This window comes from Podarcis melisellensis, assembly GCF_964234715.1.
Source record: "Podarcis melisellensis genome assembly, chromosome: 16".
Classification (NCBI taxonomy): domain Eukaryota; kingdom Metazoa; phylum Chordata; class Lepidosauria; order Squamata; family Lacertidae; genus Podarcis; species Podarcis melisellensis.
The window spans coordinates 6,002,655-6,024,982 of record NC_138533.1 but is presented as its reverse complement, the minus strand read 5'-3'; the positions used below and the strand labels follow the sequence as shown (position 1 = coordinate 6,024,982).

General features: G+C 44.1%; 1 protein-coding gene and 2 long non-coding RNA genes across 3 annotated transcripts; all 3 read left to right on the top strand.

Moving 5' to 3' along the window:
* Positions 1 to 2,482: 2,482 nt before the first annotated feature.
* On the top strand, positions 2,483 to 4,969 carry LOC309359189. Its single transcript, XR_014163770.1, has 2 exons — positions 2,483 to 2,520; positions 4,202 to 4,969. It is a non-coding gene; the product is annotated as an uncharacterized lncRNA (long non-coding RNA).
* A 2,401-nt stretch (positions 4,970 to 7,370) lies between these two features.
* LOC309358920 lies at positions 7,371 to 9,367 on the top strand. Its single transcript, XR_014163670.1, has 2 exons — positions 7,371 to 7,553; positions 8,132 to 9,367. It is a non-coding gene; the product is annotated as an uncharacterized lncRNA (long non-coding RNA).
* A 6,282-nt stretch (positions 9,368 to 15,649) lies between these two features.
* Positions 15,650 to 20,026, top strand: LOC309358883 (uncharacterized protein; the record flags this gene model as incomplete). The annotated part of the gene is made up of 3 exons (XM_081892151.1): positions 15,650 to 15,685; positions 16,949 to 16,979; positions 18,776 to 20,026. The coding sequence occupies 3 exons, from the start codon at positions 15,650 to 15,652 to the stop codon at positions 19,741 to 19,743; spliced, it is 1,035 nt and encodes a 344-aa protein (XP_081748277.1). The 3' UTR covers positions 19,744 to 20,026.
* Positions 20,027 to 22,328: the final 2,302 nt, after the last annotated feature.

Below are 22,328 nucleotides of genomic sequence, written 5' to 3'. Positions count from 1 at the left end.
AGCTGTTCCATACATAAACAGTCCTTTCTGCTCCTTTGGAATGTCGCTGCCTATAATTCCTAATAGAAAAGCTTCTGGTTTTTTAAACAAAGGTTATTTTAACTTTTTTTTTCTCATTTCATTATATATCATCTCCCAGAAAGCTTTTATTACCTTACAGTACAAGTCCACCACATATGATAAAAGGTACCCTCTTTTTATTTACATTTCCAGCAGATATTTGTACTTGTGCTATACATTTTTGCTAACTTAAAGGTCAAGGTAAAGGACCCCTGACAGTTAAGTCCAGTTGCGAACGACTCTGGAGTTGCGGCACTCATCTCACTTTACAGGCCTAGAGAGCCGGCATTTGTCGCAGACAGTATTTCCAAATCATGTTGCCAGCATGACCAAGCCACTTCTGGCAAAACCAGAGCAGCACAAAGCAACACCGTTTTCCTTCCCGCTGGAGTGGTACCTATTTATCTACTTGCCCTTTTTGGCGTGCTTTCAAACTGCTAGGTTGACAGGAGCTGGGAGAGAGCAACGGGAGCTCACCCTGTTGCAGGGATTCGAACTGCTGACCTTCCAATCAGCAAGCCCTAGGCTCAGTAGTTTAGACCACAGCTTGTTGTTTAGTCATTTAGGCGTGTCCAACTCTTCGTGACTCCATGGACCAGAGCACGCCAGGCAGTCCACTGCCTCCCGCTGTTGGTCAAACTCATGTTGGCCTCTTCGAGAACACTGTCCAACCATCTCGTCCTCTGTCATCCCCTTCTTCTTGTGCCCTCCATCTTTCCCAACATCAGGGTCTTTTCCAGGGAGTCTTCTCTTCTCATGAGGTGGCCAAAGTGCTGGAGCCTCAGCTTCAGGATCTGTCCTTCCAGTGAGCACTCAGGGCTTGTTTTAGCTAATCTATAAAGGTGGGTTGCTTATGTAAGGCCAATTAAAGAGTGTTGTTGTTGTTGTTGTTGTTGTTGTTGTTGTTTTTAATAGGAGACATAAGGAGATTGGTTCAAGGTAGGAAATCACTAGTAGTGATGTACCAGTCTAGTATGTGCCACTGGCCTGTCTCCCAAAAAATGCTGCAAAATTAGAAATATGCATTTCATTCCCATTTGTAAAAGTTTGATTTTGTTGCATTGGGGTAAGGAAAATCAGCTACAGGGCCTGTTCCAAAGTAGCCAAAATAGGTATGGATGAGGTTGCAGAAGTGGTCATATTTGCCACGGTAGAACATCTGCCTTGCACACCAAATGTCCCCTGTTCAGTCCCCAATGGCATCTGTAGATAGGGCTGGGAGAGACTCCCTACTTGAAACCTTGGAGAGCCATTGCCAGTCAATGTACTCAGTACTCAGATGGACCAATGTGTCTGACTTACTACAAGGCAGCTTCCTAACCAGTCTTCAAAAGGAGAGGAGGAAGGGGTCAAGCTGAGTTCCCCTTGAGAGGAATTGCCATAAGCAGGGACAATTTACCGAAAAAGAAAAAGAAAAAAGCACAACTTCTGCATTATTGATTGGGATGTGAAACCTGTGACCCTCAAGATGTTGCTGAACTCCAGCTCCCATCAACTCCAACAAGCAGGCCTGATTGTCATGAATGGTTGGAGCTGGAGTCCAAGAACATCTGGAGGACCTTAGGCTCTGCACTCTTGTCCTAGATAGTGGTGGATTTAGGTGGCAGGCCTATGGCTCTTAGGTTGAGCGATGCAAACAACTTCAGAGGCATCATTTTTTTGCTGGAGGAACATGGCATTCTTAGGTTATTTAGTGGAGAGGAACCCCCACCCCCCAAAAAAACTAGGTAGTAGTAGTACTGTTTGTAAGAAGATGTTGTCAGAAGAAGTAGTAGTACTTATTTAGGAAAGCTTTTAATGTTTGATGTATTACAGTATTTTAATATGTTTTGGAAGCCGCCCAGAGTGGCTGGGGAATCCCAGCCAGATGGGCGGGGTATAAATAATAAATTATTATTATTATTATTATTATTATTATTATTATTATTATTAAACTCTGAACTGTTGACCTCACCTTTCTCCTTGTGGTATAGGGGTATGCATGTGCTTTTGCTCTTTGCAGTGATTATGTTAAAAAGAATGACCTCCAGCCAACCAAAGAGTGAACAGTCATGCCCTTTTGAGTGATGATTATGATGTTAAACCACATGAGAAGTTCCACTCCATTCACGCCATGCTAATATTCACCAAACCATCTGCTTTAAGTGCCCTCTGGTGTGCATGTCTATGATGTAAGGAGCACAGTGTGATGAGCATCAAATGCCTCTAATTATATACCATAGGAAAATTCTTGTAATGAATGACGTGAATAAACTCAAAGAGCACGGGATTGGGAGATGAATGGCACAGCACTGGGGTATGTTCTTCGGTGGGCTATGAAGAATGTGTCCGTTCATTGGCCACATCTCATTTCCTAGGGGTATGGTGCACAGATCTGTATAAAAAGATCCTCCATCCCTGAGCTCTCCATTCATTCAATTGCATATTAGCTCTGCTTACAAGTTACAACTGCTGAACAAGGTAAGATGGATTTAATTGCTGGGCAATAGCAAAATTAGTGTGATAGTTCTTCCAGGAAGGCATTGAAGTTCCTACTACTCAAGTTACTGGGTGGATCTGCTGAAACTACTTGCAGAATGAGATCCATCAGGTTCTCTTCTCTTTGCTGCTTGATTCTGCTTGGTTTCTTTCAAGGACACTATTTGCAAGAGCGCGAACGAATTTGCAACCAGCTCCCTTCTTTGAATCCTTACTTAGAGGCCATGTTGGCCACCAACTTGGGTGGCTTTCAAAGAGAACTGGGCCAGTCCATGTCTGATAAGTCTATGGGCAGCTACTAGCTATAATGTGTGTGCTCTTAGTCCACAGTTGACGTTAGTAATGCTTCTGAAGGCCGGTTGCTGAAACCCCCAAGGGTGGACAGTGCTCTTGTGCACAAGTCCTGCTTATGGATTTCCCGTAGACATCTGGTTGGCCATTGTGAGAATAGGATGCTGGACTAGATGGGCCATTAGACTGATCCAGCAGGATCTTCCTACATTTTTATGGTAGAATGTTCTCCAGATATTATGTGAATATTCTTCTTCTTTGCTAAATATTCAACTGATGTTGGACAGCTCTTGCCAACACTCTAGGAGAGGGATGAGGAACCTGTAGCCCTTTACTTGTGGTTGGACCACACCTTCTATCTTACTTTTCCTGTTGTGGAACATTATATTACAAGCTTTTATAGGGTGGTTCCCAGTAGTGATGTACGGAACTGAAAGCTGGACCATAAAAAAGGCTGATCGCCGAAGAATTGATGCTTTTGAATTATGGTGCTGGAGGAGACTCTTGAGAGTCCCATGGACTGCAAGAAGATCAAACCTATCCATTCTGAAGGAAATCAGCCCTGAGTGCTCACTAGAAGGACAGATCCTGAAGCTGATGCTCCAAGACTCTGGCCACCTCATGAGAAGAAAAGACCCTGATGTTGGGAAAGATGGAGGGCACACGGAGAAGGGGACGACAGAGGATGAGATGGTTGGACAGTGTTCTTGAAGCTACCAGCATGAGTTTGAAGAGAAGACTCCCTGGAAAAAACCCTGATGTTGGGAAAGATGGAGGGCACAAGGAGAAGGGCACGACAGAGGATGAGATGGTTGGACAGTGTTCTTGAAGCTACCAGCATGAGTTTGACCAAACTGCGGGAGGCAGTGGAAGACAGAAGTGCCTGACGTGCTCTGGTCCATGGGGTCACGAAGAGTCGGACACGACTAAATGACTAAACAACAACAACAACCCAACTAAAGTTTATTTAGGGTAGACCCTTTGAAATGAATGGGCCTAAGGGGGTGCACTCTGAGGAGGACTACCTTAGGATATAACTCATATAATCTCATGTCACTTTTTTCTGTCCCCTTTGTATTGGTGAGTACTGACCCCTCAGAACATCATACTTTAGGGCATTGTTGAACACTCTTGCAGTGAACAGCTAGCAAAACAAATGTGAAACAAGCAACCATGGAGTGTCAAATAAGTTTTGATGGTTGGTGTTTTCTGTACCTGATGGTTGGCAAGGGTTTAGATTATAATGAGGGGACCCAGCACAAGCTGGCACCCAAGCATTTAGATTACATAAATGCATGCTTATTACCAATGGCATATGTGCTAATATCAGCTGGTTCGGTTACAGAAATAAATGCTTTGCTTCTTTCAGCAGCACTTCATCAAAATGGCCTGTTGTCAAAAGAAGTCAACCTGCTGTTCCAAGTGTGGCTGCTGTCCTTGCTGCTGCTCCCAGACTCAGAGCTGTGGCTGCTCCCCCTGTTGTTGTCAAAAGTCCTCCTGCTGTTCCAAGTGTGGCTGCTCCCCCTGCTGCTGCCAGAAGTCCTCCTGCTGTTCCAAGTGTGGCTGCTCCCCCTGTTGCTGTTCCCAGTCCTGCTGCTGCTCCCCCTGCTGTTGCCACCAGTGCTGCTGCAAGCCCTGCTGTTGCTCCTGTTGTCAGTGCAGACCATGCTGCTGTTCCCCTTGCTGCTGTTGCAACCAGGGTTGCTGCTCTCCTTGCTGCTGTGGCTCCAACTCCTGCTGCTCTTCTGGATGCAATTCTTTCCAGAACAAGTGCTGAGCTCCTTAGAAATTGCTAATGGCACTGCGGATGTAAAAACCAACCTGCTAGCCCAGAACCTAGAAGCAAAATTCCACTAGCTGCTTGCCAACTCAACACTCATAGTATCAGGATTATATATTTTTAAACCACCTGGTTGTCTTCTTAGGCTCATCTCCCTGAGTTCAATGCCTCAATGCTGAGTTCATTGTTCCTTCCTCCTTTGTGAAACTGAAGATTAATTGTCTTCAATACGTCCTCTAAGTGATGGAGACTTGACGTTTTCATGAAATATATGGTGCATTTATTTTCTCCCTGGTGTTTGGGGTGTGATTGTCTCTTTCTAACTCTGTAAAAACTCCTACAATTAAATTCTGGAATCATAGTTGCGCATGGTGTTGTTGATTCATTCTGTACTTCACAAAACTTTTCCTGGGGGAAAGGCCCATTGCTCAATGGAAGAGCCCCTGTTCTGCATGCAGAAGGTCCCTTGCATGTCCAGGTAGGACAGAGGAAAAAAAATCTATGTCTGAAACCTTGGAGAACTGCTAGAGGTTAGTGTGGAGAAAATACCAAGCTAAATAGGTTACAGCCGTCAATCTCACAGTTTTTGGGGCCACCATCTTCTTGGTTTCATTAACTCTATTTCATTGTCCCCCACACTATCCAATCAAAAGCATTATTGAGAAAATCAGTTTGTTCAACCGATGAAATGGGATGATGACACAATAAAACTCAAAACATTAACAATTAATTGCACATTTATTTGAAATCAAATTAAAACTATTTAGTTAAATAAACTAATTGGTTTTATTTGGATTTCAGATAACTGTGCAATTCAACAGAATTGATGAACTTGATCAAGTATTTAACTTTTCAAAATCTGATGGTTATTTACCTTTCCAGTCCCCCCCCCCCCACCATCCACTTCACTCTTAATGTGCCCACAGGTAATCCTGCCCCTCCAATGGGTTGTACATAAAAAAAAATATTCACTCTAGAATGACACCCAACTGATTTACCTTCTGTTAGGCAATAGTTTTCCAATCTTCTGACCTAGAAAAAGTTTTCCAATCTTCCGACCATAGAAAAAGGTGTTGTTCTTGAGGGGGAAGGGGGAAGAGCTCAGTGTGAGCAACACCACCATTGAGGAATGACCGTATTTCTTTGTCTTTCACCATAATATCTGAATAAATCATAGTAAGAATTTCTTGTTTCATCCCTGCTTCTTGTTACCATTGGGGGTGGAAGAGAATTCCCCAAGCCCCCTCCACAACAGTTGTATAAGATTTGTTAGGCTGAGAGGCAGTGACTGGTCCAAGGGCCAAGTGGAGATATATTTATTTATCAAAAAATTATTAAGCAATTTCAACATAACAAATTAATAAATCCGTATAATCACATACATTATTCCCCCCTTTTTTCCCTCCCCCCCTTCCATCCCTCCCTCCCCCCTCCCACCAGGGACTTCCCTCAGCTCCTCTCTCTGATTTCTCTACACATATTATTCTCTGCATGTTATAAAGTTATACATATCCTGACCTTATCTATCTATCTATCATGTTATCAACCAATAAATTTGTGTATGTTTATTCAAAACCTGCCAAGGAGTCCAGTTCATTTTGTTGTCTTTTTAGATAATTTGTAAAAAGCTCTCATTCTTCCTTAAAGTCACAGTTGGCCTTGTCCCCCATGGCCAAGTGGAGATTTAAATCCTAGTCTCCCAGGTTCTAGTCTTGACACTCTAACCACTACACCATGCTGCCTAATTAGACCCAAGAAAATAAATAAACTCATATTTGGGCAGTAATACAATAGGTTGCAAGCAGCATAGTGTTATAATATAATAATAATAATTTATTATTTATACCCCACCCATCTGGCTGGGTTTTCCCAGCCACTATGGGCGCATCCCAACAGAATATTAAAAACACAATAAAACATCAGGCATTAAAAACTTCCATAAACAGGGCTCTTGAGCACTATAGTTAAACTGATTATTACAAAACATAACACACAAAAACCAATTTTCCATGAACCTCTCAGACTGTTTATATATATAATTAGTAAGTTAATTTAATAACTGCTTCTATAGACCAGATCTTTTTTTCCAAATCATTCACATATAGCAGGTAATATTTTTCCAGTTTTTAGCAGATGATTTTATATATTGGGGGGGATTTAATTCAGTGTCCATTGTCCCTTAAAAAAATTGTCCTTTATATATAAATACATAAAAAACCAGGTGACATGCTCCTTTTAGTGACAGCTGACTTGATCTCAGGTGGAGCAAGAACATCACACACAGGTGCTCTGATGATACAGTGAACCTGTGAACATCTTCCCAAGCCTACGTATGCTGGAGGAATGTGAGATTCCAAAGGAAAAACTCAAAAAGAGGAAGAAAAAGTGCCCTGAGGTCTTTGAGGTGTTGATCTCATCTTTTCCTATTGACTTATAAAAATGTACACATATTTCTAATTGGAACATTTAGATTAAAAGGAATGACCTCTAGCAAGAGAGCTCAGATGCTATAACAAACTAGGGAGCAATCATGCGCTATTGAGTCACAATGGTGACGTTCAGCTGCATGGGTCCAATGAAAGTCCAGTCCCTCCTTTTGAGCATTTGAATTCATGAAGCTGTCCTTCTCAGGTGCCCTCTGATGTGTGCTTGACATGAGGTTTACAATGTGATGAGCGTCAAATGCCTCTAATTATAGACCTTGGGAAAGTCTCTTGAGGTGGAAGATGTGAACCAACACAACGAACGTGGGCTTGGGAGATGGAAAGTGCAGCACATAGACATGTGCTTTGAGGAGCAATGAAGAACGTCTCCATTCATTGGCGGTGCCTCATTTCCTAGGGGCTGGGTGCTTAGTCCTGTATAAAAAGATCCTCCTTCCCCAAGCTCTTCACTCGTTGACTTGAATCTCCATTGTGCTTCCAAGTTCTGACTGCAGTACAAGGTAAGTTCAAATTTAATTGCCGGTTATTTGGATAGCATTAAACTTCTTACAAATACCACATCCATAATTAGAGTTATTGGGTAGATTTACGGGAACTACTTGCAGGACAAGATCCATCAGGTTTTCTTCTTTACTACTTTATTCCACTTCATTCCTTACGGAGATTTTTTTTTCAAGTAGAAGGAATGAATTTGCAAATAAATCCATTTTCAGAATCCCATTCCTTATTGTTGAATGTTCTCCAGATAGTGTAGTGTGAATACTCTGTGAGCTTTTTTTGGCTGAATGTTCACCTAATTCTGTATGGCTCTCATTGGCACACTAGAATATTAGACTTCAAGGTTTTTTTAATAATCTTTTGAGTAACAGTTCTACCAAGTTGATGTGTGTTGGGCTCTCGGGCCATGGCTGAAATAACAACAGGGTTCTCAAGTATAGTTTCTGATAATTGTCAGGGAATTGGAATATACTGAAGGCATAACATGAAGAGAAAAATGTATTCTGTGTTTCTCCATGCATGTATGGATGTGAGAACTGCATGGTTTGATTACTGAAACCAACTCTTCACTTTTTTCCAGCTCCACTCCATCAAAATGGCCTGTTGTCAAAACAAGTCTCACTGCTGTTCCAAGTGTGGCTGCTCCCCTTGCTGCTGTTCACAGGGTCAGAGCTGTTCCAAGTGTGGCTGTTCCCCCTGCTGCTGCCACAAGGCTAAATGCTGTTCCAAGTGTGGCTGTTCGCCTTGTTGCTGCCACAAGGCTAAATGCTGTTCCAAGTGTGGCTGTTCCCCTTGTTGCTGCCACAAGGCTAAATGCTGTTCCAAGTGTGGCTGTTCCCCCTGCTGCTGCCACAAAGCTAAATGCTGTTCCAAGTGTGGCTGCTCCCCCTGCTGCTGTCAAAAGTCCTCCTGCTGTTCCAAGTGTGGCTGCTCTCCATGCTGCTGTCAAAAGTCCTCCTGCTGTTCCAAGTGTGGCTGCTCCCCCTGCTGTTGTCAAAAGTCCTCCTGCTGTTCCAAGTGTGGCTGCTCCCCCTGCTGTTGTCAAAAGTCCTCCTGCTGTTCCAAGTGTGGCTGCTCCCCCTGCTGTTGTCAAAAGTCCTCCTGCTGTTCCAAGTGTGGCTGCTCCCCCTGCTGTTGTCAAAAGTCCTCCTGCTGTTCCAAGTGTGGCTGCTCCCCCTGCTGCTGCTCCCAGTCTTGCTGTTCTCGATGTGGCTGCTCTCCCTGCTGTTGTCGCAAATTGACCTGCTGCTCCAGGTGTGGCTGCTCCCCCTGCTGTTGCTCTTCCCAGTCCCGCTGCTGCAACCAGTCCTGCTGCTCTCCCTGCTGCTGTTCCCATTGTCGTCGCAGCCCCTGCTGCTGCTGCAATCAGTGTGGCTGTTCCCCCTGCAGCTGTTGCAACCAGAGTTGCTGTGTGCCCTGCTGCTGCCGCCAGACCTGCTGCTCTACTTACCAGTACAAGTGCTGAACTTTTTAGAAACTGCTAATGGGGCCTTTGATGCAAAAACTGGAAAGTCAGCCGAGATCCTGGAAACAGAATCCGGGTTCCTGGTTAGAATCTCAATACTCATAATATTGGAATCAACATCAACACAAAGCAATATTGAAATGCATGCTTGTTGCCTTCCTGTTGAGAGAGATGCCTCAACCTTTGGCACTACCTCCTTCATGAAATTCTTCTCTTCAAAACCCCTAAAAGGGCCTTGATTTGTTCATGGAATATATATAGTGTTCTATGTTTTCCTTTTGGTGTATTGGGTGTGTTTTTCTCTCTATAGCTCTTCCTAATGTCCACTAATTAAATTCTGAATTCCTGGCAGTGTCTTGTGTTGTTGGTTGAAAATCTTTAGCTCAGTTGGAGGGTAGAGTGTCTGCTTTATATGCACAACGCCCCAGGTCCAAAACCCATCAGGTTCAAGTGGGCCAGAGAATGCTCCAGCTCCAAAACCAATGGATTGATTCTGTATATGGCAACTTTCTATGTGCCTATCCAAAATAACATGAGGCTTGTTCATGGAGGCTAAGGCCATCAATGCTACTGATCGCTGTGTTGCCCCTTCACTGTTGGGTCTCTTGATGTTCTCCAGCCCTTGTCACCATCTTTCTCAGCAGCTGCAAACTTTAACTTTTGAGCTTTATAGTGAATGAACTGCTCTACCACACTTAATGATCCCAGTTACTGGCCATGGTTCATTCTGATGCTCTAGTTGGCCAACGTGCTCCAGATATTTGTTACACAACTGTACTGTAGGCTCAGGATCATGTGCTGCCCATGTAATCAAGGCATTGACCTTAAAATCCTTCAATGGCATCAGGATTATGTGTTGACAATGTAGCTCTTGAATCGGTTCTTTGATGTGTTGCTCACATAACTAAAGTGTTAGATTATGTCTTCACCACCATATAACCAAAGAGTTGGTAGTATGCCCATTAATGAAGTGGTCAGGGAGAAACTGTTGAAACTGGATGGAAGAGTGGAAAAGCTTCAGTGGACACCAAGCAGTACATTGCAGAAAATTTGGGTAACAGTCATTGGCTGTCCAATAATAATATTCTTTAGATTAGAGCCATTTCCAAGCCCTTATTATGTAAATGAGGGAATTGGAATCTCAGGGGTTGAATGTGGCTCTCTTTATGCAGCCCTAAAGACTCACCCCAACTCACTTTGTGACTGTGGCTATCAAGAAGCGACTCTGCACTGATGTGTTTGCCATTAAACTAATGTCCTCAACCCTGCCCTTGTTTGGCACACAGTCCTCCCCCCCCCCCCCCCGGTTCTACTATGCCTCTGAACTCTGATCATGCCTCTTAATTCACCAGGTGGAGAATATAGAGGATGTGTGTGAATGTGCATAGAAAATAGTCTATGGCACACAGGTAAAATTCACCTTTCTTGCCCCTCCTCCATTGGCCCCTGGAGCTGCCCCCCACTAGTATGAGGCCCCCAGAAGGAAACCCCAAAGGCACTATGACCCTTGAGCTGAAAAGGGCTCCCCACTGCTTCCATAGAACATAGGAGAATGTTGATAACTGAGTGTTCAAAGATGAATGGAGAAAAAGAACACCAAGACTTTAGTAACATCTTTGATTTCAAGATTTTATTGATTCCTGTGTTGACAATCAAGGAAAGGGACAACAGAAGACTGGCCAATTATCTGAAGCAAAAACCATCCTGCACACCCAAGAGGCTGTGCAAGGATCATTTCAGCCTTAAAAGAGGACAAATACAAACTATTAGATTTTTTAAAACCAAAGTATTGATGTTAAGGATCGAATGAGTTACAAATCATGAAGCATTGAAGGAGTTGCTGTGAAAGCAAGCAGTCAATCAAGAGGACTTGGAATGAGCTTTGGTAGGGCTGGTGAGGTCACATGGAGTTGATTGGCAGGCAGGTGGCATGGAGGAAACTGATGTGCTCTTCAGCTTTTAGCAGGACTTTGATTGCTGAGAAGAGCCTTTTGAGCAACAGCAGGGAGAGCAGCCACACTTGGAACAGCAGGGAGATTTGGTGCTGCAGCAGGGGGGGCAGCAGGGCTTGCAGCAAACCTGCTGGCAACAGGGTACGGAGCAGCTGCTCTTGGAACAGCAGCAGGGGGAACAGCCACACTTGGAACAGCAGGAGGACTTGGGGCAGCAGCAGGGGGAACAGCCACACTTGGAACAGCAGGAAGGCTTCTGGCAGCAACAGGGGCTACAACCACACTTGGAACAGCAAGCAGGCTTCTGACAGCAACAGGGGGAACAGCCGCACTTGGAACAGCAGGAAGGCTTCTGGCAGCAGCAGGGGCTACAACCACACTTGGAACAGCAAGCAGGCTTCTGACAGCAACAGGGGGAACAGCCGCACTTGGAACAGCAGGAAGGCTTCTGGCAGCAGCAGGGGCTACAACCACACTTGGAACAGCAAGAAGGCTTCTGACAGCAACATGGGGAACAGCCACACTTGGAACAGCAAGAAGGCTTCTGACAGCAACATGGGGAACAGCCACACTTGGAACAGCAAGCAGGCTTCTGGCAGCAACAGGGGGAACAGCCACACTTGGAACAGCAGCAAGGCTTTTGACAGCAGCAGGGGCTACAACCACACTTGGAACAGCAGGAAGGCTTCTGGCAGCAACAGGGGGAACAGCCACACTTGGAACAGCAGCAAGGCTTTTGACAGCAGCAGGAGGAGCCACCACACTGGCTGCCGCAGGAGGAGCAGCCACAGTTGGAACAGCCACACTGGTTACAGCAAGAGGAGCAGCACTTGGGGCAGCAGCAGGAGGGACAGCAGCACTGCTGGCACTGGCAGGGGCAGCAGCAGCCCTTGGAACAGCAAGACTGCTTGCAGCAGGAGCAGCCGCAGCCCTGGCTGCAAGAGCCCTGGTTGCAGCAACAGGGGGTGCAGCAGCCCTGGGAACAGCCGCAGGAGGAGGAGCTACTTTGGCCACAGCAGTTAGAACAGCTCATTTTTTCAGAGTAGAGATAAAGCTGTAAAAAAAGAGAGAAACATATTGTGGGAACCACTCCAAAGTATCTGATCCTGCTTTATTTGTGTCTGACATTGGTAAAAGCCAAATCGCTTGTCTGAATGAGTGCCGTGTCCATATACTGTATATAAATAAAGTTCTGCCTAAGGTTTCTCACCAATATTTCCTATATTGGCAACTCAGAAGATAGAATCTATTAAGAACAGGATATGGCAGCTTATCAAATATAACATTCACTCCATGTTCATTAATATAATATAGCCAGTGAGTTCTAAAAGTTTGGTGGTGGTTGCTTATATGTCTATGCATTTTACAAAATGCATACATGGCTAGATTGTTAAAACACACCCACCCACCCCTCAAAGCAGTTTGCAAAAAAAGATAAAACAATGAAATTATCATTAGGAAGAATGGCAGTAATAAGGCTTTCCAAAAAGTTAAAATAGCAATAGAATAACAACAGATTAAAACTCGTATCAACTGTCTCACTAACTAGGTTGTCTAAACAAAAAAACTTTTTTAGCAGACGTTGCAAAGAGTACAATGAGGGTGTCCGCCTGATATCAGTAGGGAGGGAGCTCCAATGTGTAGCGGCTGCCAGACGAAAGGATTAAGTTCTTACACATGTGGAATGGGCATTATGCGACACCTGTAGCAATGTTTGATGCTTTATTATTATTTATGATATTCTGTAAGCTGCCCAGAATGTCTGGAGAACCCAGCCACATGGGTGGGGTATAAATAATGAAGTTATTATTTTTGTTATGCCTGTTACTCAGAGCACATCTCTTTGCAAGACTTTAGCTACTCTGCAAAACAACTTAAGACATGCATTGCAAAACTTTAGTCAAAGCATAGCCCAAACTTAGTTCAGTGAAAATACTGTTTAGTTGAAGCACTAGCCCAAGACCTTAGCTCTTCTGAAAGCCTGGGGATGTCCACAAAGGATCATCAATATTTTCCCACACAACCACCAAGAAGGATGCTACTTCTGGTACATTGTACAGAAAATTACTGGAGATATCCCAACCCACCCTCAAAACATCCAGTGAAATTGTTTTGGAAGACTTCAAATATACCCATGCACCAAAATTCTGAAATGAAAAAAAAAAAAACTTAGTAGAGAAACAATTGTTTAGCTCTAGAATATACATATAAAAGGCATCAAACGTTTTCTGTTTTAAAATGGAAAAGCTGGACAGCCTTGTCAAGTACAGTGAACCACTCAATTATTAGAACAGGAATCCAGTTGGAAACAAAGCCCAAAAGCTATCCCACAATTTTGCCGCTGTTGTTCCAGCTAACTCTACTGGAACACGACCTTACCTTGTCAAAGTGATGGAAGGAGGAAGGAAGATTGAATCCAACGAAGTGAATGAAGACCTCTGGAGAACCAGGCGTCTTTTATATAGCTCCTCGAACCCTTCTCATAGGAAGTGAGGCACCACTATAGAACGGCAAATAAGAGCCATCCGACACGTGGTTTTTTTTTACTCAGTTCATACCCCTCATTTGGAAGATGTCCTCAGACTGTGGATTTGTAAGGCTACCTTCAGCTAATGACAGACTTCATCAGAAGGTTGTTAGAAGATTAATCTTCAAATAAGCACACTGGGGTACACTCGTGTGGAATGACTGAGTCTGTGATTTAGGTCTGCGAGAAAAGAAAGTCAATGGGAATTGTTGGCTAGAGAGGCTGTTACCAGCACCCAGAGGCTTGTGGCTGTTGGCGATATGCACAGACAAATTGGTTTCTCAGACCAGAGGCCATCTTCCCACCACTTCATGTAATTAGACCTCCTAACTCACAATTATGATGTTCAATCACATGAGAAGTTCAGTTTCATTCTCCCTAATGCTCATATTCAGAAAACCAAGTGCCCTCTGGTATGTGTGTGATATAGTAATCACTTGAGTGTGTCTGGAGCAAAACCATGAGTGGTATCAAACTATGTTCTACTCATAGCAGACTCATTAACATTAATGGACCAACATTAGTCAAGTCAATGCTTTTAAATAAATAAATAAATAAATATCATTTTTATTTGATTTTTCAAATACAAAGTTATAAGAATCCAAATATACATACAGTCCATACAGAGAGATTCCTCCAAATCTCACGACTTCTCCCCACTCCCTCCACGGGGTCCCATTTTAAACATTTATAACTGCATATACTTCCATACTCTATCTTTTATATCAATCTGCATTGTCCATGGTATTTGTTAAACTACAACTGAAATCAAAATCCTGCCAATGTTTCCATCTGCTTACAGAGGTCTCCTAAATAATTTATAATTTTCCCCCATTCTTATATAAAATTTTTGTCCTCTTGGTTTCTGAGTTTTCCAGTCAGTTTTGCCATTTTGGCATAGTCCATCAGCTTGGTTTACCATTCCTCTGCTAGGGACGTTGTCTTCTTTCCATCTCTGGGCTGATAACATCTGGGCAGCTGTTCCATACATAAACAGTCCTTTCTGCTCCTTTGGAATGTCGCTGCCTATAATTCCTAATAGAAAAGCTTCTGGTTTTTTAAACAAAGGTTATTTTAACTTTTTTCCCATTTCATTATATATCATCTCCCAGAAAGCTTTTATATATCATCTCCCAGAAAGCTTCCAGTACAAGTCCACCACATTTGATAAAAGGTACCTTCTTTTTCTTTACATTTCCAGCAGATATTTGTACTTGTGCTATACATTTTTGCTAACTTAAAGGTCAAGGTAAAGGACCCCTGACAGTTAAGTCCAGTTGCGAACGACTCTGGGGTTGCGGCACTCATCTCACTTTACAGGCCTAGGGAGCCGGCACTTGTCGCAGACAGTTTTCCCGAGTCATGTTGCCAGCATGACTAAGCCACTTCTGGCAAAACCAGAGCAGCACAAAGCAACACCGTTTTCCTTCCTGCTGGAGTGGTACCTATTTATCTACTTGCCCTTTTTGGCGTGCTTTCAAACTGCTAGGTTGACAGGAGCTGGGAGAGAGAAACGGGAGCTCACGCGGTTGCAGGGATTCGAACTGCCGACCTTCCAATCAGCAAGCCCTAGGCTCAGTAGTTTAGACCACAGCTTGTTGTTGTTTAGTCATTTAGTCGTGTCCAACTCTTCGTGACTCCATGGACCAGAGCACGCCAGGCACTCCTGTCTTCCACTGCCTCCCGCAGTTTGGTCAAACTTATGCTGGTAGCTTCAAGAACACTATCCAACCATCTCATCCTCTGCTGTCCCCTTCTCCTTGTGCCCTCCATCTTTCCCAACATCAGGGTCTTTTCCAGGGAGTCTTCTCTTCTCATGAGGTGGCCAAAGTACTGGAGCCTCAGCTTCAGGATCTGTCCTTCCAATGAGCACTCAGGGCTTGTTTTAGCTAATCTATAAAGGTGGGTTGCTTATGTAAGGCCAATTAAAGAGTGTTGTTGTTGTTGTTTAATAGGAGACGTAAGGAGATTGGTTCAAGATAGGAAATCACTAGTAGTGATGTACCAGTCTAGTATGTGCCACTGGCCTGTCTCCCCAAAAATGCTGCAAAATTAGAAAAATGCATTTCATTCCCATTTGTAAAAGTTTGATTTTGTTGGATTGGGGTAAGGAAAATCAGCTACAGGGCCTGTTCCAAAGTAGCCAAAATAGGTATGGATGAGGTTGCAGAAGTGGTCATATTTGCCACGGTAGAACATCTGCCTTGCACACCAAATGTCCCCTGTTCAGTCCCCAATGGCATCTGTAGATAGGCCTGGGAGAGACTCCCTACTTGAAACCTTGGAGAACCATTGCCAGTCAATGTAGTCAGTACTCAGATGGACCAATGTGTCTGACTTACTACAAGGCAGCTTCCTAACCAGTCTTCAAAAGGAGAGGAGGAAGGGGTCAAGCTGAGTTCCCCTTGAGAGGAATTGCCATAAGCAGGGACAATTTACCGAAAATGAGAAAAAAAAAGCACAACTTCTGCATTATTGATTGGGATGTGAAACCTGTGACCCTCAAGATGTTGCTGAACTCCAGCTCCCATCAACTCCAACAAGCAGGCCTGATTGTCATGAATGGTTGGAGCTGGAGTCCAGGAACATCTGGAGGACCATAGGCTCTGCACTCTTGTCCTAGATAGTGGTAGATTTAGGTGGCAGGCCTACAGCTCTGAGGTTGAGCGATGCCAACAACTTTAGATGCATCATTTTTTTGCTGGAGGAACATGGCATTCTTAGGTTATTTAGTGGAGAGGAACTCCCACCCCCCCCCCCCAAAAAAAATAGGTAGTAGTAGTACTTGTTGTAAGAGGTTGTTGTAAGAAGAAGTAGAAGTACTTGTTTAGGAAAGCTTTTAATGTTTGATGTATTACAGTATTTTAATATTTTTTGAAAGCCGCCCAGAGTGGCTGTTGAAGCCCAGCCAGATGGGCAGGGTATAAATAAATTATTATTATTATTATTATTATTAAACTCTGAACTGTTGACCTCACCTTTCTCCTTGTGCTATAGGGGTATGCATGTGCTTTTGCTCTTTGCAGTGATTATGTTAAAAAGAATGACCTCCAGCCAACCAAAGAGTGAACAGTCATGCCCTTTTGAGTGATGATTATGATGTTAAACCACATGAGAAGTTCCACTCCATTCACGCCATGCTAATATTCACCAAACCATCTGCTTTAAGTGCCCTCTGGTGTGCATGTGTATGATGTAAGGAGCACAGTGTGATGAGCATCAAATGCCTCTAATTATATACCATAGGAAAATTCTTGTAATGAATGATGTGAATAAACTCAAAGAGCACGGGATTGGGAGATGAATGGCGCAGCACTGGGGTATGTTCTTCGGTGGGCTATGAAGAATGTGTCCGTTCATTGGCCACATCTCATTTCCTAGGGGTATGGTGCACAGATCTGTATAAAAAGATCCTCCATCCCTGAGCTCTCCATTCATTCAATTGCATATTAGCTCTGCTTACAAGTTACAACTGCTGAACAAGGTAAGATGGATTTAATTGCTGGGCAATAGCAAAATTAGTGTGATAGTTCTTCCAGGAAGGCATTGAAGTTCCTACTACTCAAGTTACTGGGTGGATCTGCTGAAACTACTTGCAGAATGAGATCCATCAGGTTCTCTTCTCTTTGCTGCTTGATTCTGCTTGGTTTCTTTCAAGGACACTATTTGCAAGAGCGCGAATGAATTTGCAACCAGCTCCCTTCTTTGAATCCTTACTTAGAGGCCATGTTGGCCACCAACTTGGGTGGCTTTCAAAGAGAACTGGGCCAGTCCATGTCTGAGAAGTCTATGGGCAGCTACTAGCTATAATGTGTGTGCTCTTAGTCCACAGTTGACGTTAGTAATGCTTCTGAAGGCCGGTTGCTGAAACCCCCAAGGGTGGACAGTGCTCTTGTGCACAAGTCCTGCTTATGGATTTCCCGTAGACATCTGGTTGGCCATTGTGAGAATAGGATGCTGGACTAGATGGGCCATTAGACTGATCCAGCAGGATCTTCCTACATTTTTATGGTAGAATGTTCTCCAGATATTATGTGAATATTCTTCTTCTTTGCTAAATATTCAACTGATGTTGGACAGCTCTTGCCAACACTCTAGGAGAGGGATGAGGAACCTGTAGCCCTTTACTTGTGGTTGGACCACACCTTCTATCTTACTATTCCTGTTGTGGAACATTATATTACAAGCTTTTATAGGGTGGTTCCCAGTAGTGATGTACGGAACTGAAAGCTGGACCATAAAAAAGGCTGATCGCCGAAGAATTGATGCTTTTGAATTATGGTGCTGGAGGAGACTCTTGAGAGTCCCATGGACTGCAAGAAGATCAAACCTATCCATTCTGAAGGAAATCAGCCCTGAGTGCTCACTAGAAGGACAGATCCTGAAGCTGATGCTCCAAGACTCTGGCCACCTCATGAGAAGAAAAGACCCTGATGTTGGGAAAGATGGAGGGCACACGGAGAAGGGGACGACAGAGGATGAGATGGTTGGACAGTGTTCTTGAAGCTACCAGCATGAGTTTGAAGAGAAGACTCCCTGGAAAAAACCCTGATGTTGGGAAAGATGGAGGGCACACGGAGAAGGGGACGACAGAGGATGAGATGGTTGGACAGTGTTCTTGAAGCTACCAGCATGAGTTTGAAGAGAAGACTCCCTGGAAAAAACCCTGATGTTGGGAAAGATGGAGGGCACAAGGAGAAGGGCACGACAGAGGATGAGATGGTTGGACAGTGTTCTTGAAGCTACCAGCATGAGTTTGACCAAACTGCGGGAGGCAGTGGAAGACAGAAGTGCCTGACGTGCTCTGGTCCATGGGGTCACGAAGAGTCGGACACGACTAAATGACTAAACAACAACAACAACCCAACTAAAGTTTATTTAGGGTAGACCCTTTGAAATGAATGGGCCTAAGGGGGTGCACTCTGAGGAGGACTACCTTAGGATATAACTCATATAATCTCATGTCACTTTTTTCTGTCCCCTTTGTATTGGTGAGTACTGACCCCTCAGAACATCATACTTTAGGGCATTGTTGAACACTCTTGCAGTGAACAGCTAGCAAAACAAATGTGAAACAAGCAACCATGGAGTGTCAAATAAGTTTTGATGGTTGGTGTTTTCTGTACCTGATGGTTGGCAAGGGTTTAGATTATAATGAGGGGACCCAGCACAAGCTGGCACCCAAGCATTTAGATTACATAAATGCATGCTTATTACCAATGGCATATGTGCTAATATCAGCTGGTTCGGTTACAGAAATAAATGCTTTGCTTCTTTCAGCAGCACTTCATCAAAATGGCCTGTTGTCAAAAGAAGTCAACCTGCTGTTCCAAGTGTGGCTGCTGTCCTTGCTGCTGCTCCCAGACTCAGAGCTGTGGCTGCTCCCCCTGTTGTTGTCAAAAGTCCTCCTGCTGTTCCAAGTGTGGCTGCTCCCTCTGTTGTTGTCAAAAGTCCTCCTGCTGTTCCAAGTGTGGTTGCTCTCCCTGCTGCTGCCAAAAGTCCTCCTGCTGTTCCAAGTGTGGTTGCTCCCCCTGCTGTTGTCAAAAGTCCTCCTGCTGTTCCAAGTGTGGTTGCTCCCCCTGCTGCTGCCAAAAGTCCTCCTGCTGTTCCAAGTGTGGTTGCTCTCCCTGCTGCTGCCAAAAGTCCTCCTGCTGTTCCAAGTGTGGTTGCTCCCCCTGCTGTTGTCAAAAGTCCTCCTGCTGTTCCAAGTGTGGTTGCTCCCCCTGCTGCTGCCAAAAGTCCTCCTGCTGTTCCAAGTGTGGTTGCTCCCCCTGCTGTTGTCAAAAGTCCTCCTGCTGTTCCAAGTGTGGCTGCTCCCCCTGCTGCTGCCAGAAGTCCTCCTGCTGTTCCAAGTGTGGTTGCTCCCCCTGCTGTTGTCAGAAGTCCTCCTGCTGTTCCAAGTGTGGTTGCTCCCCCTGCTGCTGCCAAAAGTCCTCCTGCTGTTCCAAGTGTGGCTGCTCCCCCTGTTGCTGTTCCCAGTCCTCCTGCTGCTCCCCCTGCTGTTGCCACCAGTGCTGCTGCAAGCCCTGCTGTTGCTCCTGTTGTCAGTGCAGACCATGCTGCTGTTCCCCTTGCTGCTGTTGCAACCAGGGTTGCTGCTCTCCTTGCTGCTGTGGCTCCAACTCCTGCTGCTCTTCTGGATGCAATTCTTTCCAGAACAAGTGCTGAGCTCCTTAGAAATTGCTTATGGCACTGCGGATGTAAAAACCAACCTGCTAGCCCAGAACCTAGAAGCAAAATTCCACTAGCTGCTTGCCAACTCAACACTCATAGTATCAGGATTATATATTTTTAAACCACCTGGTTGTCTTCTTAGGCTCATCTCCCTGAGTTCAATGCCTCAATGCTGAGTTCATTGTTCCTTCCTCCTTTGTGAAACTGAAGATTAATTGTCTTCAATACGTCCTCTAAGTGATGGAGACTTGACGTTTTCATGAAATATATGGTGCATTTATTTTCTCCCTGGTGTTTGGGGTGTGATTGTCTCTTTCTAACTCTGTAAAAACTCCTACAATTAAATTCTGGAATCATAGTTGCGCATGGTGTTGTTGATTCATTCTGTACTTCACAAAACTTTTCCTGGGGGAAAGGCCCATTGCTCAATGGAAGAGCCCCTGTTCTGCATGCAGAAGGTCCCTTGCATGTCCAGGTAGGACAGAGGAAAAAATTCTATGTCTGAAACCTTGGAGAACTGCTAGAGGTTAGTGTGGAGAAAATACCAAGCTAAATAGGTTACAGCCGTCAATCTCACAGTTTTTGGGGCCACCATCTTCTTGGTTTCATTAACTCTTTTTCATTGTCCCCCACACTATCCAATCAAAAGCATTATTGAGAAAATCAGTTTGTTCAACTAAAGGGAAGTTTTCCTTCTGCACATATGTTTTCCCTCTGCACATAACTGTTGCATTATAGGGATACATAACTGTGGCCTTATGGGAAGTCTTGCTATGGGAAGTTTTGCTTCTCTCCTCTTGCATTCTGGGAAGTCTCGCTTATAATCTTCTCTCTGTTTCTGCACACACTGTACGAACCTGTTCCAAACACCAAGACATTCCCTCCTTGCTCAGTTCATCTTAAGTTCATGATGACCTGTTCTCAGTGCATAGTTGACCACATCTACGGAACTCGATTGTTATATGTTATGATCAATCATTAGTAATTGTTTTATGCTATATTAATCTTTAGTTACAAATTAATTAGGAGGCTTCATGCCTGTCTAGTCCCAACCTCGTTTCCCAGCCTTTAATCTACCAGTGATTAATGTTCACATGTAATTCCCACCCCTCACATGTAATTCCCACCTTGCATTTGCATTAACCAATAGGCAATGAGTTTCTTTGTGTTTGTATCAACCAATCAACCACAAGTACACCTGTGGCAATGCTTTGTGATATTCAATAAAAGAGAGTTCCCGGGACTTCCCCGGCAGACGCCTCTCACATGACACCTACTACTCGTCTCCCGTGATTTTCATTCCTACATTCAACCGATGAAATGGGATGATGACACAATAAAACTCAAAACATTAACAATTAATTGCACATTTATTTGAAATCAAATTAAAACTATTTAGTTAAATAAACTAATTGGTTTTATTTGGATTTCAGATAACTGTGCAATTCAACAGAATTGATGAACTTGATCAAGTATTTAACTTTTCAAAATCTGATGGTTATTTACCTTTCCAGTCCCCCCCCCCCACCACCATCCACTTCACTCTTAATGTGCCCACAGGTAATCCTGCCCCTCCAATGGGTTGTACATAAAAAAAAATATTCACTCTAGAATGACACCCAACTGATTTACCTTCTGTTAGGCAATAGTTTTCCAATCTTCTGACCTAGAAAAAGTTTTCCAATCTTCCGACCATAGAAAAAGGTGTTGTTCTTGAGGGGGAAGGGGGAAGAGCTCAGTGTGAGCAACACCACCATTGAGGAATGACCGTATTTCTTTGTCTTTCACCATAATATCTGAATAAATCATAGTAAGAATTTCTTGTTTCATCCCTGCTTCTTGTTACCATTGGGGGTGGAAGAGAATTCCCCAAGCCCCCTCCACAACAGTTGTATAAGATTTGTTAGGCTGAGAGGCAGTGACTGGTCCAAGGGCCAAGTGGAGATATATTTATTTATCAAAAAATTATTAAGCAATTTCAACATAACAAATTAATAAATCCGTATAATCACATACATTGTTGTTGTTGTTGTTTAGTCGTTTAGTCGTGTCCGACTCTTCGTGACCCCATGGACCAGAGAACGCCAGGCACCTCTGTCCTCCACTACCTCCCGCAGTTTGGTCAAACTCATGCTGGTAACCTCGAAAACACTATCCAGCCATCTCGTCCTCTGTCGCCCCCTTCTCCTTGTGCCCTCCATCTTTCCCAACATCAGGGTCTTCTCCAGGGAGTCTTCTCTTCTCATGAGGTGGCCAAAGTACTGGAGCCTCAGCTTCACAATCTGTCCTTCCAGTGAGCACTCAGGGTTGATTTCCTTCAGTATGGAGAGGTTTGATCTTCTTGCAGTCCATGGGACTCTCAAGAGTCTCCTCCAGCACCATAATTCAAAAGCATCAATTCTTCGGCGATCAGCCTTCTTTATGGTCCAGCTCTCACTTCCATACATCACTACTGGGAAAACCATAGCTTTAACTATACGAACCTTTGTTGGCAAGGTGATGTCTCTACTTCTCAAGATGCTGTCTAGGCCTGTCATTGCCCTTCTCCCAAGAAGCAGGCGTCTTTTAATTTCGTGGCTGCTGTCACCATCTGCAGTGATCATTGAGCCCAAGAAAGTGAAATCTCTCGCTACCTTACATTATTCCCCCCTTTTTTCCC